Source organism: Aethalodelphis obliquidens, unplaced genomic scaffold (assembly GCF_003676395.1).
Source record: "Aethalodelphis obliquidens isolate GAN/ISIS:26980383/991018 unplaced genomic scaffold, ASM367639v1 scaffold25, whole genome shotgun sequence".
Taxonomy (NCBI): Eukaryota; Metazoa; Chordata; class Mammalia; order Artiodactyla; family Delphinidae; genus Aethalodelphis; species Aethalodelphis obliquidens.
In genome coordinates, this window is record NW_020837969.1 from 25,093,789 (window position 1) to 25,115,250 (window position 21,462).

Consider the following 21,462-nt stretch of genomic DNA (forward strand, 5'->3'; position numbering starts at 1 on the left):
AGTATCCATTCAATAGACATTCAATAATATTTGTTGAAAGAATGGAAATCGAGAAATATCTAAGAGAATAAAGCTGGTTATCTCTATGAATGAGCCAGTATCTCGATACTAGTTGGATTTCAGAAGATCTTTTCAATATGGAATATTCTAATATGTTTGGCTAAGAAAAGACCATGTAATACATTCATATCATATGAGTAGGAAAGGTACACGATAACCCTGATAAAGCCAGTGTGTTTTTGCATAAATCTTGTGCATTAGACAGAAACAAGTGGCTCATTTGATATGGAGTATTTGACTCCTAGACTGACTTTATTACTTTATTCATTCTCCTATTCAGCAAGTATTATTGGGCACTGTGCTAGTTACTAGGATAAAAGCTGAATTAAAAGAAAAAAGCCCCTGACTTAAAGGAGCCTTCTGTCTCCTGGGTGAAACAAATGCCTATAAAGATAAAATGCATTGTACTAAATGGAATAATAATGGCTTTATGGGAACGCAGAAGAGGGACACTTAACTTACTGTACAAAAAATACATGAATTGGGCTGGTCATCTTGAGTATGTTTTGGGGAAGGGATAATTTAGATTCACTGGGGAATTGCAAAGATAGGACAGAGTTCCCATATACCCTTCCTCCAGCTTCCCGTTCCCTTGATATATTGATCAAAACTGAAAATTAACATTGGTATAATGCTATTAGCTAAACTATAGACCTTATTCAGATTTTGCCATCTTGAGTATAACCTTTCATGCTGAAATAAAATCGCGTATGAAGGTGCTTCTTTTCCTTTTTTATTCTAATGCTACCTGCTTCATGCTTGCAGGGCTTTCCATGCATTGTAGTACTCTTCTATGAATCTAAAATTTTTATGACTTTAAAGACCCATTGTTTTCCTTTCTTGGCCTTCCTTGTATCAGTCTTGAGGCTTGTAGAATGTTTAGTCTATTCCTTTACACTGGCAGCACTTCCCTTTGAACATTTTAGTGACCCTTCTTGATAGTTTCCAGCTGCTTTTTTTTTTTTTTAGTCTTGAGGAGTGACCACAGCTATATGCAGTTTTTCAGCTGTTAATTACGTGATTTGGTGTCATTTGGATATATATGAGCTAACCTTTTTTGACTTTTCAGATGATCTATAGATAATGACAGTCCAGTCGGCACTAAAAATGAAAACACAATTTTTTTAAAGATGCAAAATGGTTGCACCACCTTTTTTTTTTTTTTTTGCGATACGCGGGCCTCTCACCGCTGTGGCCCCGCCCTCTGCGGAGCGCAGGCTCAGCGGCCGTGGCTCACGGGCCTAGCCACTCCGCGGCACGTGGGACCCTCCCGGACCAGTGCACGAACCCGTGTCCCCGGCATCGGCAGGCGGACTGTCAACCACTGCGCCACCAGGGAAGCCCAGCACCACCATTTTTAATTAGACTTTTCCAGCTTTGTGAAATAGATAAGACAGATCTAGTCCCCCTCACCCCTTTTTATGGATAAGATTATTGAGGTTCACAGTGCCTCTTTGGTCCCACAGACCAAACAAGCATTAGATCCTGGGTCTGCAAACTCCTGATTCTTACTGTTCATAGAGACTATGAAAAGCTATAGGTGGAAGCACAGAATGTTATGTGTGGAGTTTAGTCAGTTAAATCCATGGGCTAGAAACCATTAGCAAAGAAGCCAATTAAACTTCTTTCTACATAAAAACAAACAAAATGAGATATTTCTAGTGGCGCGCCAGTGTCCCTGTGGAGGAAATGAAAGGCAAATGTTGACATGCTAAGTAAGCTTCATTTAGGTTTCTTTTGTGCCATGTTTGTGAATCTTTGTGCTGAGAAAATTTGATTGCAATTTGAGAACCAGTGGATTATCTCAGAGTGCACAGGAAGCAGCTTGTACTTTTAAGAGCTGCTTTAGTGAACTTTCAAGAGATGCTTTAGTGAACTAATTTTTTATGTCAAATAAGGGAAACTGTGAATTCGAAGTCTTCCTTATTGTGATTGTGTGTGTGTGTGTTGTCTGAAACCAGACTCCTTTGGCTCTGATCTTATAGTTTGGCTTCCAAGGACTGTGCGGGAAAGCATCACAGCCTTGTAGCTCTGTTATATAGGTCACAGGATTATATTGCTTTAGATGATCAATGATATAGCACAGATTTTCTTACTGTAAACAATCTGTTTATTTGACTCTGGTCATTTTCTGCCTCTTCGACAAACTTGTGACGCTGGGAACGCTAAGATAAGAAGCTTGCCTTTCTTAGTCTTTCCTGTGGGGTAGCAGTAAAATGATAAGGATTGTTAGTTGTTAGGTTGTCGGTGGACCAGCTTAAAAATGCAAAGAGCTACACAAGCTTTAAAGATGCCCCCAAAGTCAAACTTGGGCCCTACTTAAGGAGGGATTGCAGAGCTGGTTATTTAACTGTAGTAGGCAAAACAAAGACAGATTTAACTTTGATCTGGTTGGCCTCAGTGAACTGAGAAGCCTCCCTTCAATCCTGGCATGCACTTTTTTTTTTTCCTTTTTTTTTTTTTTTTTTTTTTTTTTTTTTTTCCTGTACTCGGGCCTCTCACTGTTGTGGCCTCTGCCGTTGCGGAGCGCAGGCTCAGCGGCCATGGCTCACGGGCCCAGCCGCTCCGCGGCATGTGGGATCTTCGCGGACCGGGGCACGAACCCGTGTCCCCTGCATCGGCAGGCGGACTCTCAACCACTGCGCCACCAGGGAAGCCCCTGGCATGCACTTTTGAAGTGTCATTCAGTTTAATAAGTTATCTGTGAATAAAGTAGAAAAATAAGGAACATGGTTACCAGAAAAGTTGACCTGCCTAAATAGCAAAGAAAGACACTTTTGAGGTCCCGAAAGGAAACACGTTTATTTCATGATTAGCTCTGCTAGAGTGTTTTCTTCTTCACAGGAGACGTAGGTTTTAAGTGGCTATGTGAAAAGTAGATGATGGGGTACTAATACTGGTATAAATTAGGGCTTTGTTCAAAAGCAGTGCTTTACGTTTTATGCAGTGCTTAGAAGTTTTCCCACAGCTGTTATTGTTTAAAACTAGTTATAATCAAGTGTTAACTAACTCATCTGGGAATTTCATTCCAGTACAGAACATCGAAATAAGGTCCTTCTCTCAAAGGAAGAAAGAGAATTTTAGTGACATCAGTTAATTAAATGATTGTAATTCCATTTGAACAAAGAAATAATGGTCACAGACACATATTATTAACACATCAAGGTCATGCTAATGTCCTAAATTTACTTAAGTCATGAACACATCAGAAGAGAAGAGCCCCGTTACCACAGGAAAATAAATAAATAGAATATCAAACCTTCAGTAACTGGGTATTTATCCAGGTCTCTCTTTAAGTGACATATTGGAAGTGAATATGGAAGGTATGGATAGCAAATGAAGGGGAAAGATAAACCCTGCTTTCTGACAGCAGAAAAGATCAAATTTATAAACTTATGTCAAATGAAATTTGCTACACGTCAATTAGGTCAAACTGTAATGGATCCATTTTAACCCTGTGTATTGATGGCCTTAAGCAAAGCTTGCAGAACAGCTTCTCTGCGTCTGTAAGTGAGATGTCCTTATAATTGGGGACAGCTGTGCTGACAGCATTAATTAGGCAGGCCTGTTGAACACTTACCTTAAAGCTGCCAGCAGCGGTGCCGTGATTGACTCCAGCTTCTCGGCGATCTGCCTTTACACCTGGAAAGAACATCAATAATCTCTTAAGGCCCTCTTGTTGCCGTGTCCCCACGTGGGAGCTATTGCATTTCAGTGAACGCTGGAGTGATATACAGTCCACCCCGTGGCATTTGGTGGATGACAAGCAATCACACAGTTCAAAAAACAGTTTTTTTGTGTGATACCAATTTCAAGTATTCTGTATTGTTTTTTAACATCTTTATTGGAGTATAATTGCTTCACAATGGTGTGCTAGCTTCTGCTCTGTAACAGAGTGAATCCGCTGTACATATACATGTGTTTCCCCGTAAATCATCAAAGTAGCTTAGAAGAGTCAGCCATTTTCATATCAACTTTCTCTCCCAGACTATTTTTTGCACTTGGAATATGCAGAAATGATCTGTCCTATGGTGTATGCCAGGTGTTATCAGGGAAATATGGGCACTGTTAACATAGCGATAAATTAAATCTTATGTTTGACATATAAACGTATCCAACAGAGCAAATTATTCAGTTGATTGCCTAGGAGTTAAGAGCAGGAGCTCTGGAGTCAGACTTCCAGGGTCCAGATACTGACACCACAATATGCAAGCTGTGTGATTGTGGGAGGTTGCTTTACTTCTCTGTCTCTGTCTTGCTATCTGTAAATTGGGAATAGTACATAATAATACATATCTCCTGGAATTGTTACAGAACTTAAAAGAGTTAATGAACATGACATTCTTAGAGCAGTGTCTGGTTCGTAGTAAGTACTCAACCATTGTTAGCTATTATTGGGAGTTTATTGCTGAAAGTACTAAGAGAACCTTATTTTAACTTCATCTCGTAGGTCTTGGGACCACTATTGTAGTAGTTTTATAATTTTATCTTTGACCCTCAACCTATGAAGTAACTAGGTCAGGCACTACAGAACTGTATAGAAGAAGAAGATTGCTAATTTCAACAAACATGATATCAATTTCTCAGACTGAAAAATTCTCTTACCTAGTAAATCTGCGCTCATTTCCCTTGTGGAATTGTACAGTGTTGTAAATCTCTCGCAGACACGTGTGGAGAGGTGATCTAGTTGACGTAGCTTATTATAAGACACATAAAATTACCATAGTGACTACGAAATGGAATAATCATTCTAGATCTTTAGTCTGCCGTCCTCCTTCCCTTTTGCTTATCTCCACCTAAACTGTGCAGAATCATCCTTCTGGAGGGAAAAGTCCTGGGTTTAAATCCTGGTCTGCACCTTGACAGCCTTGTGACCTTGAACAAGTGCCTGGATAACCCCCCATATCCTCGCCTATAAAACAGAAAGAATAATTATCCATCCTACAAGAAATACATACAAGGACAAGGGAAGAGGGAATTTGACACAAATGGTAAATCTGGGATATGCACTGATCGTAAATAACTTAAGAGTTAAGGGAACAAATTTAGACCTCATAGACTGGGATCAGTCGATGAAGACAGTCGATCAACTTTGATTTGAAGGCAAAAGAGATAATATTAAAATACGTCTGCTTCTCCTGCTGAAATGGAAGAACAGCCTGGCTTCTGTGGGAGACTCTGAGATCAGGTACATTAAAGGAGATGGAGAAGAACACAGTTCGAGGACCAGCATCTTAACTGAGGCAGGAATCGAGTAGAGAACCTTCTAACAGTGATGACCAGATAAGAGAACGATAGGAGGATACAAAAATTGCAAAGCAAAGGCAGTACTGCTTATCGGGCAATTTTCCAGTTAAATTTACATTCCCTACCTATTAGCATCACATGGCAGAGAGTGTTAAGAGTCCTAATTCAGTGGAATGCATAAAAACAAAAAATAATGTCACTGGGGCCCTTTGATCTCAAATTTAAAAAGTCTTTTGAGAAGGTGGGTGTGGACTTTGGGATAATGTTTGGACTGGGTCTCTTCTTGATCAGTGTCTTCTAGATCCTTCCTTCTACTTATTTTTTCAGCAAACACTTAAGGTCTTACTTTGTGCTAGGTCCCTGAGATCCTATATATCTTCCACCTGATACCTTTAGACATTTGGATGTTTCGATATAGTGCCAATCAAAATGGACACACCACTACCACCACCATCAAAAGCCTCAGCTTCCAAATAGGGACTGTGACCGCCTACTAATGACTGCTCTTACCTGACCCCCTTTGATTGGGTAGGGATAAATTCCTTAAATGGTTCTCTTTTGTACATGTGCCTCTTCAGTGCAGCCCGTTGGGTATGGTGTTTAGCTGTAGAATGTGATAAGTCATTTTCTATGACCTTAGAATAAGCATAGTTTTTGACTAGCCTGGTTGTGGCTCATCCCCTAGAAATGAGCATTTAAAAGAATCCTACTGTTCAGTCAACTTGTAGCAGTGAACTGTGGGAAGGGAAACTTTGAGCTTGTCCATGTGTGAAAATCCCCATCAGTGGAGACTGAAATGTTTGGGAAATCGAGGTTAACGCTAGTAAGATGCCAACTTTGGCTGTAGAGGTACTACTGTTGTGAATAATAGAAGTAAAATGCTGAATATCACCCCTGGTTTTATTGTTTTCTGTTGTATAATGACACCTTCCATGCAGGTGTTAAGAGGGTTGTTCAAAATGCTCGTAAAGGTGTTATTCAGTAGTTCACACATTCTTGTATAAGGAGTTGGACATGGAACTGCTAAAATGGTATTTCTAGGTCCAGCGATCTTCACTATACTTTGAAGCCTATTCTCAATGTGTTGACTGGCTTAGTTTGCTGCCAATATTAGGGAGTCAGCTTGAGGATACTTTATAATAAATCCCTGAACTTTATAGTGACTTTCTCACAAGTGGAGGCACCTACATGCTTTTATCTCATTCTCCAAATATCCTTGCTGAATACACAGGGACACGTGGTAGTTTCCCATTTAAGCTTCACGGGGAACTCTAGTTAACCGGAGTTAGGAACAGTCTATCTGAAGGATGATTCGGCTGGACATAGGCCAGCGTGAGCAGCAGGTCACCACATGTGGCCACAAACAGTGACCTGTGGGACGGTCCTTAACATAGCCCCAGGAGCAGTAGTTTTAATCCTAGGTGTATTGGGAAATACCATTGCCACTAGAAGTCGCTGCCTTTTACATGGCTATATTTACAAAATTGAAACCTGATAAGATAAGTTTTCCCTTTTATGGTCAAATTTGTGAGTGCAGCCCGGAAGAGACGACCAGATGGCAAAGCCTAAACTTTATCTACTCTCTTCATTGTGACCAAAATCCTCTTGAGAAAGGAGTTTTAGAGACTTCCGTCACTAATTTACCTTTAACATGACTATAAAAAAGAAAGGACATCCTTCAGCGTTGAGGACTGATTCATGATATTTGTGGGACTTTTATCAACTAACGCAGTTGCCGGTCACCAGTTTTCACCGTGAGATCTGCACGTGTGCGGTATCAGGCTTTTAAATGGTTTTATGCAGGGAAGACTTCACTGGGGTCGTAGCTGAAAGCTCGCGGTTATTTGATAATATTTTGCAGGTTTCCTGTTTAGTTTGTTCAGGGTGTTGAGGCTCTTCAGATTAACTGCACAGACACGGAGAGTTATAACGTGAGCTAGCTTTGCAGTGTCAGCACCTTCAAAGAACAGAAATAATTTATCTAGTGTCCCATGCTATCGGCATGTCTCAGCAGCATACACATGCTAAAATTTGTTTCCTGTTCTTAACAATACGGTACAATATTTGATATGGCAGTGCTGAACCTATTAAAAAAAGAATAAGTGCCCAGGAGACAAGTAAAACAAGAGGACTGCTTAGGTGAATGGTTCTTCTTACAAATTTATTTCACCTTTATTACCAATATTTATTCACACATGAAAGTATTGGAATAAATGAGCCTAATGCCTTCAATTTTTGTGTGCTGAGCATGTCAAATAATTTTTTTGGATTACTGCCACTATTTTTTTTAAAGTCCTTTGAAACACTTAAAACCTGTGAAAAGGAGTGCCGGTAAAACATGTGGCATTGCTCTGAGCGTTTTTGAGTTTCTATTTTTATAGGCTGCTCCTTTTTGCACTTTACTGTCTGTCTTTGTTGATACATTTCTAAGGGTGTGGATATATTCATATTATTGTCAGGCAGGTTTGAAATAGATTTAGGAAAAGACTGCTTAAAACTTGCTCTATCCTTAAATTGTTTCAGGATGTGGAAATGCTGCTTCTCCAGCATCACAATGAAAGCAGAATTATGAACTGTGGTAGACCAAATACAATTAAATCATTCCAAAGATGCTCAGACCACTTACTGCACCGGAAGCATTAACTTAGCATTGTGTTTGCCTTCAACCAATTTTTAATTAGCAGACTATTTACTCTTAAACAAGAATTGAAAGGCACGTACATTTTTTTTGCAGTTTTAAAATCCAAGTGAAAAATTTTGGCAGTTTTAAACTCCAAGTACTCACTTTAAAAAATTGCCCCAAGGTTTAGAAACTACCCCTGGTCTTATAAAGTTATACCTGAGTGTTAGAAAGTACTTGGTGGCGTACTTTTTTTTTTTTTTTTTTTTGCGTTACGCGGGCCTCTCATTGTTGCGGCCTCTCCCGTTGCGGAGCACAGGCTCCGGACGCGCAGGCTCAGCGGCCATGGCTTACGGGCCCAGCCGCTCCGCGGCACGTGGGATCTTCCCGGACCGGGGCACGAACCCGCGTCCCCTGCATCGGCAGGCGGACTCCCAACCACTGCGCCACCCAGGGAAGCCCTGTGGCGTACTTTTTCAGTGAAATAAATGAGATTATTTCATGCAAGTAAACCGTATATGTGAGAAACATACATACTTCTAAAATGTATTCTAGTAACATATAGTTATTATTCTGTAATATAATTGAAGAAAATTTACTCTATTGAAAATTGTCTCACTATGAATAGAGGAGAAAAAACACACAGACCATATGTGCTCAATATTAGTTTGTATTTTTATCAAGTCTGTGAAATACCCAGGGCTATTCTGTTAGGATGGCTATATGAGAGGACAAAGAAGAATTTATGTTGTTGCCCAGTCTATAGGATGCTTGCATTTGGGCTTCACCTGGAGTGAGTGAGGAATTTTTATGGTACTTTTCTAGAAGGTACCACTGACCTCAGAACACCCATGAGCCAACAGTGAGTCACGTAGCTGGGTTGGTGGGTCACAGATTTGTTTCTCCATTTACGGAGAATTTTGAGTTAACACCTTAAAACAGCTGTTCTCTGAAAAGCCGGGTATCCTCGTGTCATAGGTGATTTCCCCTGAAGACATGCAGGGACATTATGACAAGTGGACTTCTAAGGAGGCAAAGTCAGAGTAGCTGGGAGCTTCTGCGCTTGTGACAGCCTTGAGACTGCATGCACGAGAGAAACTCAGGCTAGTCAACAGAGGTGTATCCGAATCCCAAACATCAAGAAATGTTTATACAGTAGGGTCAGCTTAAGGAGTGGATATTTTAGTTAAGAAAGACCTTGTATCTGAAGGTCTGTGCCTTGTTACGTCATAGATCATCTCTTAAGGGCAAAAGATCTACTGGTCTTTGCACATGAACCCCCAAAGGAAAGGATGGATGTGTTGATCTGCCAGATGAGTGATTATTTTCCTTGCCCCAAAGGACCTAGTGGGGTTGGAGCCCCAAAGTCATGGTTATCAGGTTAAACATATGAGGATTTCAGTGCCATACCGCTCACAGAATTTAAATGGAGGATATAGTCTTAAGAGCTACATTTGTAAATTATAGCACAAATATTCCCAAGAATCTCCATGACTGCAAACTTAGCCAAGACTTTAAAAGAACTTAATGAAATCCTGAGGCTTTTTTCAATGGCAGAAAGACCACACGGAAAAGGCAGAAAAACTAAGAGACACCACGACTCCTTTTTTCCTTTCTTTCTTTCTTTCTTTCTTTCTTCCTTCTTTCCTTCCTTCCTTCCTTTCTTTCTTTATGCATGCATTTCCTTGTTTGCTGAATCATGTGAAATTTAGTTGTAGACATGATGACATTTCACCCCTAAATACTTCAGCAGATACTGCCTGAGAACAAGGACATTTCTTCTGCATGACCACAATGCAATTATCACACTTGAGAAATTTAATTTTGTTACAATACCTTTATTCAGATTTCCCCGATAGTCCCAATAATGTTCTTTATAACTATTTTTCCCCTAAACCAAGGTCCAATCAGTCGCTACACATTGCATTTATTTGTCAAAGTTTCCTTTAATCTAGATCAGTTTCACAGTCTTTTATCATTCGTGACATTGGCATTCCTGAAGCCTAGACCAGTTGTTTTTGTAGAATATCCCTCAATTTGAATTTGTCCGATTGTTTCCTCACATTTGAAATCAAGACTCTTAATAAATAAATAAATAAATAAAGACAGGAGGGTAAAGGGAAGGAGAGGTGAGAGAAAGGGGGGAACAGAATAAGAGAAAAGAAAGTAAAAAGAGATGCAAACAAATTGCATGAAGATTTCACACCAGAAAACCACATCCAGTAGATTTGTATTCAGGCTGTATTGATAAGCAAATGAATGGAGTGGTGAGTGAGGGAACATGGTACTTATTGAGAGGCAAGGGTATCTGAAATACTGTGTTTAGAACATTTTGCATAGAGACAAGGGAAGAAACCTTGAGAGTTCGGGTTGTGTGCCAAGTTAAACACAAAATGAAGTGAAAACAACAAAAAAAATTCAAACTAGTTCTTTTAATCTGTACATTGAAAAAATGAGGTGTTTTATTTTTCTTAATATACGTAAATAAACCAGTTTTTGGTGCCATTTAACGCCAGGAGATCTGTTTCTTTAAAACCCTTCACCAGGTTTACAAAATTGAAAATGATCTTAAGGCGTTAATAGGAATATACAAATACTATTCCAGATACATGAGAATTTAGTGTTTTTTAAAACCTCCAAAACAGAGATTCGCAGACCGTATCTTAAAAGGAAGACTCCTAGAAAAGCTCTTCAGGAAGTAAATCTTATTTTCAAGCTGTCAGGAAAAAAAAAAGAGAAAATCATCAGGTATCAAAGGCTAAGAACAGCTGAAATACGTTTCCTGACTCGCTGCTGTGTCTCCATATTTGGCGCCTGCTTCTCTGCCGCCTCTCCAAATAAGTAAAAAGAGGGACACATAATTGTAGGAATACTGCAGAGAAGCCACACGTTCAAATAGTTTTTGCCGTACTTTACTGGAAAATTTATATGCTCATTCCTGACATTTGGGGAGGATTTTCTTGGTAAGGGCAGACTTGTAGAAAAAACTACCCGGGGTAGGAAAGGTACTCCATTTCCTGTTGGTGTCTAACGTGGCTCTGACTGCTGTCCTTGGAGTCTTGAGGCTATACGCAGTGAATAATTGCTCACTGGATCCAGGAGGTGCAGTCTCCTTTGGTGGATTTGAGGAATTAACTTCCCATTAAGGCTTGAACTGGGGCAGAAGTAGACTTTGTAGCTGGCTTTTCTAAGACTCAGTGGAAACAGAGATGTTGAGATCTCAGGTTCTGCTGTGTTGATTAGTAAGTGAAATTTGGTGTGCAGAGGAGAATCCATTTGTTATGCTTTTATTTTTTAAACTGCTTTGTTACGAAAAAATCAGACATACTGTATAGAAATGTACAACAAATCCCTGTTTCTACGTATTGCCTAACTTCTACAATGATCAGCTTCTTGGGAAAGTTTTTTCATTTTTATGTCTACCCATTCCCCGCTACCATTTCATGTTGAAGTAAATCTCAGATATTATAACATTTTATCCATAAATATTTCAGTAGAGAATAGATATTCTTTGAAGCAGTCTTGCTTAAAGTAGGAGTGGTATATGTGTTTAATGTAAAGTGTCCTACAAATTAATGTACAATTGAAGTGCTCCCAGGCTCTGTTGAGAAGGTTTAGAAGGGTGAAATCCAATCAAACTGATAATTTGACGGGAGTGTGGTGGCCTTCTTGCATGGTCAGTCTTCGTTTGTGGAACAGTAACTGTAGGTCCAGTAAAAGAGTGATGTCACCAAAGAATTTCTGTCTTGAAGAAATGAGCGTTGTTAAGATTTATGAGTCCTCTTTGTTCTTTGGGCTGGTGATAGGATAGTCTGACTCTCCAGAATGTTATAACCATGGACAAGAGATACTTACCTGTCTTTGAAAATAAACTTCCCATTTAAAAAATGGGTATGACACCTGCTGTACCTATTCACAGAACTGTGATGAAGACAAATTGTCATCTGGGATATGAATGTGCTTTAGAAATAATGGCCCAGTCACATATTCTTTTTTAGCATAGGATTTTGATTCTTTGAAATGACCAGTGTTCAGGATTTTTAATGGTATCAGAGAATGTAAAGATTGAGGAAATTACTATCTTGAAAATATATATATATATATATATATAAAATATATGTATGTATAAATTTTGGGAATTTTTTAAAGATGATTTTTTGTTGGAGTAGAGTTGATGTACAATATTATACGTTACAGGTGTACAATATAGTGATTCACAGTTTTGAAGGTTATACTCCATTTATAGTTAATATAAAATATTGGCTATATTCCCTGTGTTGTACAATATATTCTTGTAGCTTATCTTCTCCATAGTAGTTTGTACCTTTTAATCCCCTATGCATATATTGCCCCTCCCTGCTTCCCTCTCCCCACTGGTAACCACTAGTTTGTTCTCTATATCTGTGAGTGTGTTTTAAAGAGTAATTTCATTACCTAAGTTCTCTTTTCTTTTTCCCCCTGAATATATTTCATGTGAGCATTTTATTCTCTTCTAAGTTGAGATCCATTTTGGTTGACACCCCCCCTCCCCTTTTTCTTTTCTCTCTCAATTAGTAAAGGCTTTGGGAATGGTTTCTTGATCAAGCTTACCAAAATTAGTATGTTTCTCTTGGAAAGATTACCAGGTGATCGGAACTTTTTTCCTTCTCTCTTCTTTTTTAGCCTTGCCTCCCCGATTGAAAGAGATGAAAAGTCAGGAGTCTGCAGCAGGTTCAAAACTCGTGCTTCGGTGCGAGACCAGTTCTGAATACTCCTCTCTCAAATTCAGATGGTTCAAGAATGGGAATGAATTAAACCGAAAGAACAAACCACAAAACATCAAGATACAAAAAAGGCCAGGGTAAGTATCATGCATATCACAGCAGGGGCAATACCTAGCAATACAATGATATCAAATATAAAAATTACAAACAGCCTAGCAAATAAGTACACCATCAAAAAACACGATATATAATAAGTGAAAAGATTTTTCATTATATGGTGGCCAGAAATTGTGTCATTATATAGGAAAGAATTTAAAGTTTCTGATTCTTACAACTTCTGGACGAAGAAAGGAAAGGATAGATGTGGAAAGAACTGTAGGGTGTGGGTGGAAATAGAAGGGATGAGGGAAAGTAGTATTAATAGCAGCTGTTGTAATACTAAGTAATAGGTGGGATCCTAAAATCCCATTTAGAGCACCAGTGCCTTGCACAATCAAAATCCTGACTTTGTTATAAAGATCAATAAATACCGAGATTTATGGAAAGACTTAGAATGTAATCAGTCGCTTTTGAACTATTTTCAGGTAAAAGTTTAGTACATAAAATACCTAATAAGAATGTTTGACTGACAATTCTATTCAACTATATCACCATTAGAGCAGATTAAAACATCCAGTAATCCTGGGTAGCAAGAATCTTAAATTTTCCTGCCCTCCTTGAGGAGATCCATATTTGGAAACGCTCCATGTGATTCCCTATAGCATCTTGGTAGGTATGTTCTATACCTACTCTAAAAGGATGCTTTTTTATTATTCCTACACTCTTCATTTTTATTTTTCTCCTTATTTAAGAAATTTTTCTTCTAATATCAAACTACATTTTGAAATGATGGAAGAGCTAAAAATCTTGGATTTTTGCTTGTGAACAGTCCTTTAATCAATGTGACGTGTATCATAGCGGCTCCAAGCGCCAAGATTACATTTTCTCTACTTCAGAGGATTCCAGTGAAATCCCAGCTATGACAACAGAAGCAGCAATGAAAGAATCTCTGCCTGGACTTTGAGTTTATAGGACATCTACCAAAAAGCCACACACTCTTGCAAGTGCAAGAGTAAATGAAGTGATTATAATGGAAATTTAATTTAATCTTACAGTGTTTAATGACTGTAATAACCATAATTAGGGATGTTGTTCTAGTTTCCATGGTTTTAGTAACTACACTGCTTCTTCTTTTTTTTTTTTTTTTTTTTTTTTTTTTTGCGATACACGGGCCTCTCACTGTTGTGGCCTCTCCTGTCGCGGAGCACAGGCTCCGGACACACAGCCTCAGCGGCCATGGCTCACGGGCCCAGCCGCTCCACGGCATGTGGGATCTTCCCGGACCGGGGCACGAACCCGTGTCCCCTGCATCGGCAGGCGGACTCTCAACCACTGCGCCACCAGGGAAGACCCACTGCTTATTCTTGTTATTGATTGTGTTCGTACCATCTCTCGATTTGGAAGAAGAATACAGCGTGAAGGCAATATCACTTTCTGTAGCAGGTGACACTTCAAAGATGCAAAAAGTAATGCTGTAGAGTGACAGGGTATTTTTATACATACTCTTATTTGTTTGTTTTTTACAACATTCCCCTAGGTAGTAAGGACAGTTTACTGCACGTGTGACTCTCTAATTTTGCAGATTAAGCAGTCAAGGGTCAAAAAAGTGTTGTCTTGCCTTGAGTCACCCAACTAGCTGTGACTAAGCTGGAATACAAATCTATTTCTTGGATTCCTTAATGCCTCATTCCTTCTTTAAAAATGGAAAGCAGACACATTTAATCACGTGTCCATGTGGGGAGGGGAGGAGATAGAGTGAACGAATTGAAAAAATAAGCATGATTCTTCTAGAGAAGTTTCACAGCAGCAAAAAATACTTTTAGATAGCTTTCAGTGTCTGTTTTGTTTTTCATCAAATAGCCCAGTTAGTAAGAAACTCAGTTATCTGCACACGCAGGGTCATGTCTCATTCATTTCTATGTGGCTGTCATATAATAGCAAAAATAAATAAGTGCCCACAAATGCTAGGAAGGTGGAGAAACGGAAAAATCCTAGGTGTTATCTTTACACTCAGGGGGTCGTCAGATTGTAGAGAGATTATCCAGTTCAGCCTTATATAAAACATAGGAGTTCCAGTGATCAAGTGCTGAAACCCTGCTAGGGCTGGGGAGCGTCAAGATTTTTAAGCAGCCCATCTGTTTACAAATAGTGATCTAAAAAATGGATTAGTTATATTGAGGTAAATCCTGCTTTATGGTAAGTCCAGATTGAATTAGGGAGATGAACTATCTAGCACTTCATATCAGACAATAAAACTAAACACTGAATTGTAGGTTACTGGTGCTAAGTACCATGGGAGTTGGGAAGTGCAGGAGCCCCTGTGGGAAGTGCGGGAGTCACTGTGAGATGGTAGATTTGACTCTGCTGAAGACAGAGAATCCCTCTAGGTGGGTGGCTGCGGTAGGGTGGGGTGGTTATAGAGAAGAGCAGAAACAACAGTCAGTAGCAGGTTCTGTTCATAGGGCAATAAAGAGGCCAGTTGGGGAGTGGATGGGGAATTTTGCCCTTTATTGGACAGATGCTGCGTGTCGGCCCCGGGCTAGATGCTGGGTCCACAGAGATGAAGAAGAAGTTCTCTCTGCTCTCAGAGGCTTGGTCTCAAGAGGGGAGGGAAATGTAAGCAGTTGTGTGACTCAGTTGTAAATTCAGCGATAGTGATGATCACGGAATGCTGTAGAAAGAAGCTCACACGGGCCGGGGAGAGGACCCAGTCCAGGACTGTGGAGGCTTCCTAGAAAGAGGGGAGGAGGAAGAGAGGGAGGAGAGGATTATCTAGACTGAAGGAACAGAACAAAGCAGCTGCAGGCTGCAGGTATTCTAGGTGAGGATGCCTGGAGAGAAGCTAATGAGGTTGGGTAAATAAGAGGACAAAAGGGGAACAAGTGAGTTGCCTGGAATGAATACGGTTTTGAAAGAGAACATGTATAGGTAAAGAGCTAATTGGTTGCATGGCTTGGATGACATATAAAAGTGTCATTGCTATTCAGAAAAGCATTTTCATATTGGCTTCATAGGCCCAGACAGCTAAGAGCACTGTCTACATATTAATAAAATCCCATTATCCCGGAAAGGCCGATATTCAGAAATCACTTCTTTTAAACAATAGCCTTGCTGGAAAGAATTAAGTGGGAACAAGAAAGACTTTTATTCAAGTAATGGGACTGTAAATTACTCTTGGCAAAGCATTGAGCATATTTGATCCTCTGAAAAATAAGATACTTTGTGTAAAGTGGGCAGCTACTGATAAGGGACCAGCTTATTGGGTTTCAGAATTGGGTATTCGGTCATTTCTGAAGTTGTATCTTTAAAAAAAAAAATTAGTGCTGTCACCTTTTTTTAAAGGACCAAACTGAATCTAAATTTAATTAACATTTGCAAGATCCTCAATTATTTCAACTTAGAAATATAAGAGAATGAATACTATTGTTATTATACCCATTAAAAAGTTAATATCCCAAGAGTGAAGGCCATTAGGTTTCTTCCTGTAGATATAATGTTAATGAATGGTAACACTTGGACTTGAAATTGATCTGAATCTATGTCTTCTGTCTTTTCACAACTACTTGTGATTTTGCTGTAGTATCCAGTAACATCACGACTTCAGGCAAGGGGCATGTTCAGGCTTAGGGTAAAGTCTTCAGTAAAAGACATTCTTGTTTGTCAGCTTCATCTACATTACTCGTAATTCTTCATTACGAAGATGTTCAAAATGTCAGTGGTTTGCAGTGGTTTCTTGCTTACTTTACTTTATCTTACTACGTTTGCCCTTAGCCAGCAGGCCAAGAAGGGATAAACTTTATCTTAGACTGTGATCACAAGCAGAGGTGAATTTTAGTGTGAGGTTTAGGATTTCCCTGGCATTCTCTTTGTTTAAAGTAAAACATTGACCCTCTTCCAGTCCTTCGCCTCCGTTTCTTTTTCACATTTTACAATCTAGATTTTTCGTAGCAGCCAGAATTTCCTTTTAATCCCTTATTAGTGTTATGAAAAGATTTTATACCGATAGGGAATTGCTATTATTTTGTAAAGTCTTATCCACCTTCGGTCCCTGCTCCTACTAATAAAGGACATTCCTACATGTTCTTCCTATGATTTTGCATTCACGTGCGAGCCTTTGTTTATTTTATTTTATTTGGCTAAGCGATATGTGGGACCAATGAAAAGAAATGGAAACTGCACTGGTCTTAAGTGTCCCCTTGTTCTCCTTTCCTTTGCCTGGTGGACCATTTTGATCAAGAAAACTGGTTAAAGAGCTTGGTGTGTGACAGATCGTATTTGGGGGTCGACCAGTTGGCCTCATTTGCATACCTGTCCTACGTCAGCCTCATTAAAGTCTGACTTCCTGTTGTTAGCGTCTGGCGCACACTTTTGGATGCCCTTAATTTTGTACCAGCTCTTCGTTTCTCTTCTTTCTCTTCGTTTCTGTTCTCACATTTTTTTTTTTGGCTGCGCCACACGTCTTGTGGGATCTTAGTTCCCTGACCAGGGGTCGAACCCAGGCCCTCGGCAGTGAAAGCACGAAGTCCTAACCACTGGACCACCAGAGAATTCCCTGTTCTTACACATCTTAATTTTGTTTAAAATCGATTCTAATTGATTTGGTCAAGTTAACAAAATTTTTTAAGGAATTATTTCTCCTGTTATCAATTGTTTCAGGTTTTTTTGACTCTATAATAGAAAAGGTTTCTACACATCCCCTTCTTTTATGAGTTGAGCCGCTCTGACAGGTCATTTTAACTTTATATGTAGGAAAATCTCAAATTCTTTGGGTATAAAACGGGAATACGCAGTGCCTGTTTCATAGCGTTTATGTGAGGCATTTTACGCAGTGCCTGGTTCTGTAGAGTTTCACAGTTGCTGCAGTGGCAAGTGACTTCATTCTGGTAGAACCAGATGGCAAGTGACATTCTCTAGTTTGCACTGTGAAATCCCTCTCTCTCTTCTTTACCCTTCTCATCATAGGCAATTCAACAGTATCTGAAAGCTGTGTTGAGCACACACACACGCAAGTTCATATGATTCCTTAGAGATCAGAGGAATGGAATTTTATAAACTGAGGTGATCAGTTCTATATGCATTTAAGTTGCCTTAGCCTGTAAAACATGGTGGAAGAATCAAGTTAAGTAAGAAAAACGAGATAGTAGCTATGGGAGCCTTGAATCTGTCTTGTCGGTGAGCACTCATTAGAAGAACACAGTTTGCATTTTGATATAAAAAAAGAAAAAGAAATTAATATTTATAACTGTTTGTATAAATTTATTGTTACATTATTTTATTTTTTCTTATTCCAAACCAATGCATGCTTATTATAAAAATCTAAAAATTGCAGGCATGTAGAATGTAATTATAATAATAGCCAACACTTATTTGGAGCTTACTCTATTTCAAGCATCTTTTTAAACATGTTACATGAATTAACTGTTTTAAAACTTTTAGAAATGAAAATCCGCCAAAATATTCACCCCTCCCAGATCCCCAGGTAACTCATCAATTAAAGAGCAAAAAGTTAATTTTGTGATTGGAAGGGAGTTCATTAATTCTTCCAAGTTAACTTTCTTCTTTTAGGCAAGATATGGTAGCCTACTGAAGACAGTAAAATAAGACTATTATAACCATACTTATTAAAGCCCCAAATTGTTGCAGTGTATAATTTTTAAGAAGGTTTGTCTATTTCTACTCTCTCACTATTTCCCGTTCCTGCTCTAAGACCCAAGGATTGAAGAATCTCATAGTTAAACGTGTCATTAGAGTTCAAAGGGGCCCTTCATGTCCCTGGAGAATTTTGAGTTTCCATTGAACTGCAAAAAGGGTTGCCAACCTTTTTGACATAAACACTTTCTCCCTTCATAATATTTTTAAATATGCATGTCTCATTTAAGCTTTCATTTTAAAACAGGGTTTGTTTTTTCAAAGCTGATTGAAACCACTGATCTAATTTAATCTTTCTCTGCCTAGAGATATTCTTGTTAGGAATTGCTTGACAGGTGGCCCTCCAGACTTGAATCTTTCCAAAGAGAAAACCTAACTCTTTCACATGACACCCTGTCCAATTTTGGGCGCTCAAAAGGTTCTTCCTTACATATCATCCAAAATGTACCTTCTTTTTCCTGTAAGACACAATTCTACCTTTAAGAGCTTCACCAAATAGTTTCCTTTTTCAGATAACAACGATGAAATGTATTTAAATATATCTTGTTCATAACTACCTGCCAGTGGAACCTCTGGTTCTTTAATAGCATCTTCTCTAGTGATAAGATTTCTAGGCCCTATTCAATTCTGATCACCCTCTTCTAAACTCCTCTAGCTATTGGTAATTTTTTTATCAAATGCCACTTTGAAACATAATGCAATACTCTAGATGTGATTCAGCCTGTGAGCGGTGTATTGAGACTTTTATAAAATTTGACTCGTGCTCTTTTAATATTAATTTGGCCAAACAGTGCGTACATTTCTTTTTTCTTCTTTTTTAAATAGTTGTTTAAAATGGAGTAATGTTAAACGTGTAGCTGATTGAAATCCCTTTTTTCTGTATATATTGTTGTCAAGGCTTATCCCTCCCAGCCTGTATTTCTGCTGCTGATTTTTGAACCTGAGTGTATTTGTTATGCTTAGCTTGATTAAATTGATTCTTGGTCTTGGCCCATTGATGCTCAGTCATAGAATTCCCAAGGGTGTCTCTACAGAAAGGATTCCTTAGTCACTTGTCATGCCTTAGAAATTCACTGTAACTGTTTGCATAAAATGACTAAGAGGTAGGTTGTAAAGAACTCTGTTTGTTTAATGCAACACTTACTTCAGCATAGAAAATTACATTTTTTTCCCTTGTTCTCTTTCTCTTTCTCTTTTAAGCATAACATTTATTTACATTCCTTGGAATAGTATTCCAGTAAACACTGCCCAGGTCTTTTAGGAGAATTTTGATTTTAAGAACTATCCCTCTAAGATTAACTGTAAATTAATGTTAACTGTAAGTCTGATTACCATGTTTCTTTAAGAAGACTCTCATGAGGGAGGTACTCAAGGCTGGCAGAATTTAGAAAAAAAAAAAAAAGAGAGCAGCTCCAGGTACATGATCATGAAAGGCTTGACGAAGGAACTGGCTCAGAGGTGGTCCTTAAAGATCAGCTCATATCTCGATGGGTAGAAATATGGGGCCCCCATTCTAGGAGAAAGAAGTAATAAGCAAAAGTACCAACATGGAAGGCAGGTAGGGGTGGTTCAATTCAGTAGACTGGAGAAGAGGAGAAATTAAATTTTGAACAATTGATCCAATTTGATTAATAATATTATCTGACAAGAAGACCAGAAAATTCACTTTAAAATGAGGAAGGTGTAGTTTACGGGAGGTTTGCGTATAATGCTGAGCTGCTGTCTTTGCTTCCTGCCTTTTCTCCCTGATGTCCTCCTCTCAAGAACCCAGGCAGTCAGTACCAGACTCCTGTATACAAGGACACTGTATTTTTTTTTTTTAAATGTTTTACTGGTACAATTGCTTTACAATGTCGTGTTAGTTTTTGCTGTACAACGAGGTGAATCACCTGTATGTGTACATATATCCCTTCCCTGTTGGACGTCCCTCCCCGCTCATCCCACACATCTAGGTCATCACAGAGCACAGAGCTGAGCTCCCTGAGCTATGCAGCAGGTTCCCACTAGCTAGCAAAAGGCTTTAATGAATGCTGTGCCAATCCCAATAGGCCTGAGTTTTTAAATCATAGAGACTGCTTAAATTATAGGGTATGTGCAGTAGTAAAGCATAGAGACAGATGCAAATCACAGTGCTGCCCATGCTTAGAAGGAGCGCCAAATAGTGGTTTAATATGTAGTTTTATAAAAGTGTGTGCTATTGTTGTATGAATATTTATTTCAATATTAAGAACCATTTGTGTGGTACTGTGCTCCCAGCAGTGAGAATCTTCTTAAAGAATGACAAATTCCCTTTCTTTTGGAAGTGATAAATCCTCTGCATTCAAAATTAACATAATTCCTGATGTCACTCTGCTGGGAAAAGGAGTGCAGAGCATTTTAATCTAGTCTAGCCTTCATTAAGTATCTGTGCTTACCGGATTTATAAGAAACGGCTTTACACTTTTTTATCTTCCTTAACCCTAGTGGCTGGTGACATTGAGATACAGAGAGGAAAGGAAATTTATCGTTTGGGTGAAAAAAAATTCTGAGGCATCATGTGGTTAGTGGTGGTGCGAAAGGAATAATAAGAAAAATGAGGAAAGAATTTATTTCAATTGCTGAGCTGGGTGATAAAATTAAGACTATGTCCAGGGTATGATGTAAATGAGATGTATCTCACTTTTGGTGAAATCACACATCTGTGTACTAGTCAGTTGTGTTTTAACATGGTGTGTGTAGAGCGGGAAGGGGGGGTATGAGAACTCTGAAACTACAGGGGCTTTATTTTGATGGTCATTGTATTTCTGTGAAATATACTTACAACCGCTTTGGTCCTGGTCTCACAGGAAGTCAGAACTTCGCATTAACAAAGCATCACTGGCTGATTCTGGAGAATACATGTGCAAAGTGATCAGCAAATTAGGAAACGACAGTGCTTCTGCCAATATCACCATTGTGGATGCAAACGGTAAGAGACACCTACTATGTCCTATTTCTCAGTCTCAGAGAGGAGTCATTAAGGTATGTGGTAAGACTTGTAATACATCGGTGTGTTAAATCTCATTGTGAACAAACAAATCGTGGAGGGAAAACCATGCCTTTCAA

General features: G+C 38.9%; 1 protein-coding gene across 9 annotated transcripts in view; it reads left to right on the top strand.

Annotated features, from left to right (window-relative positions):
• NRG1 (neuregulin 1) overlaps positions 1 to 21,462 on the top strand; it is a 1,019,883-nt gene that overhangs the window by 839,068 nt on the left and 159,353 nt on the right. For all 9 annotated transcript variants that reach the window (XM_027122786.1, XM_027122801.1, XM_027122793.1 and 6 more), the window contains exons 2-3: positions 12,590 to 12,767; positions 21,204 to 21,325. In XM_027122786.1, the coding sequence (XP_026978587.1) occupies positions 12,590 to 12,767; positions 21,204 to 21,325 (300 nt within the window). The remainder of the gene's footprint in view (positions 1 to 12,589; positions 12,768 to 21,203; positions 21,326 to 21,462) is intronic.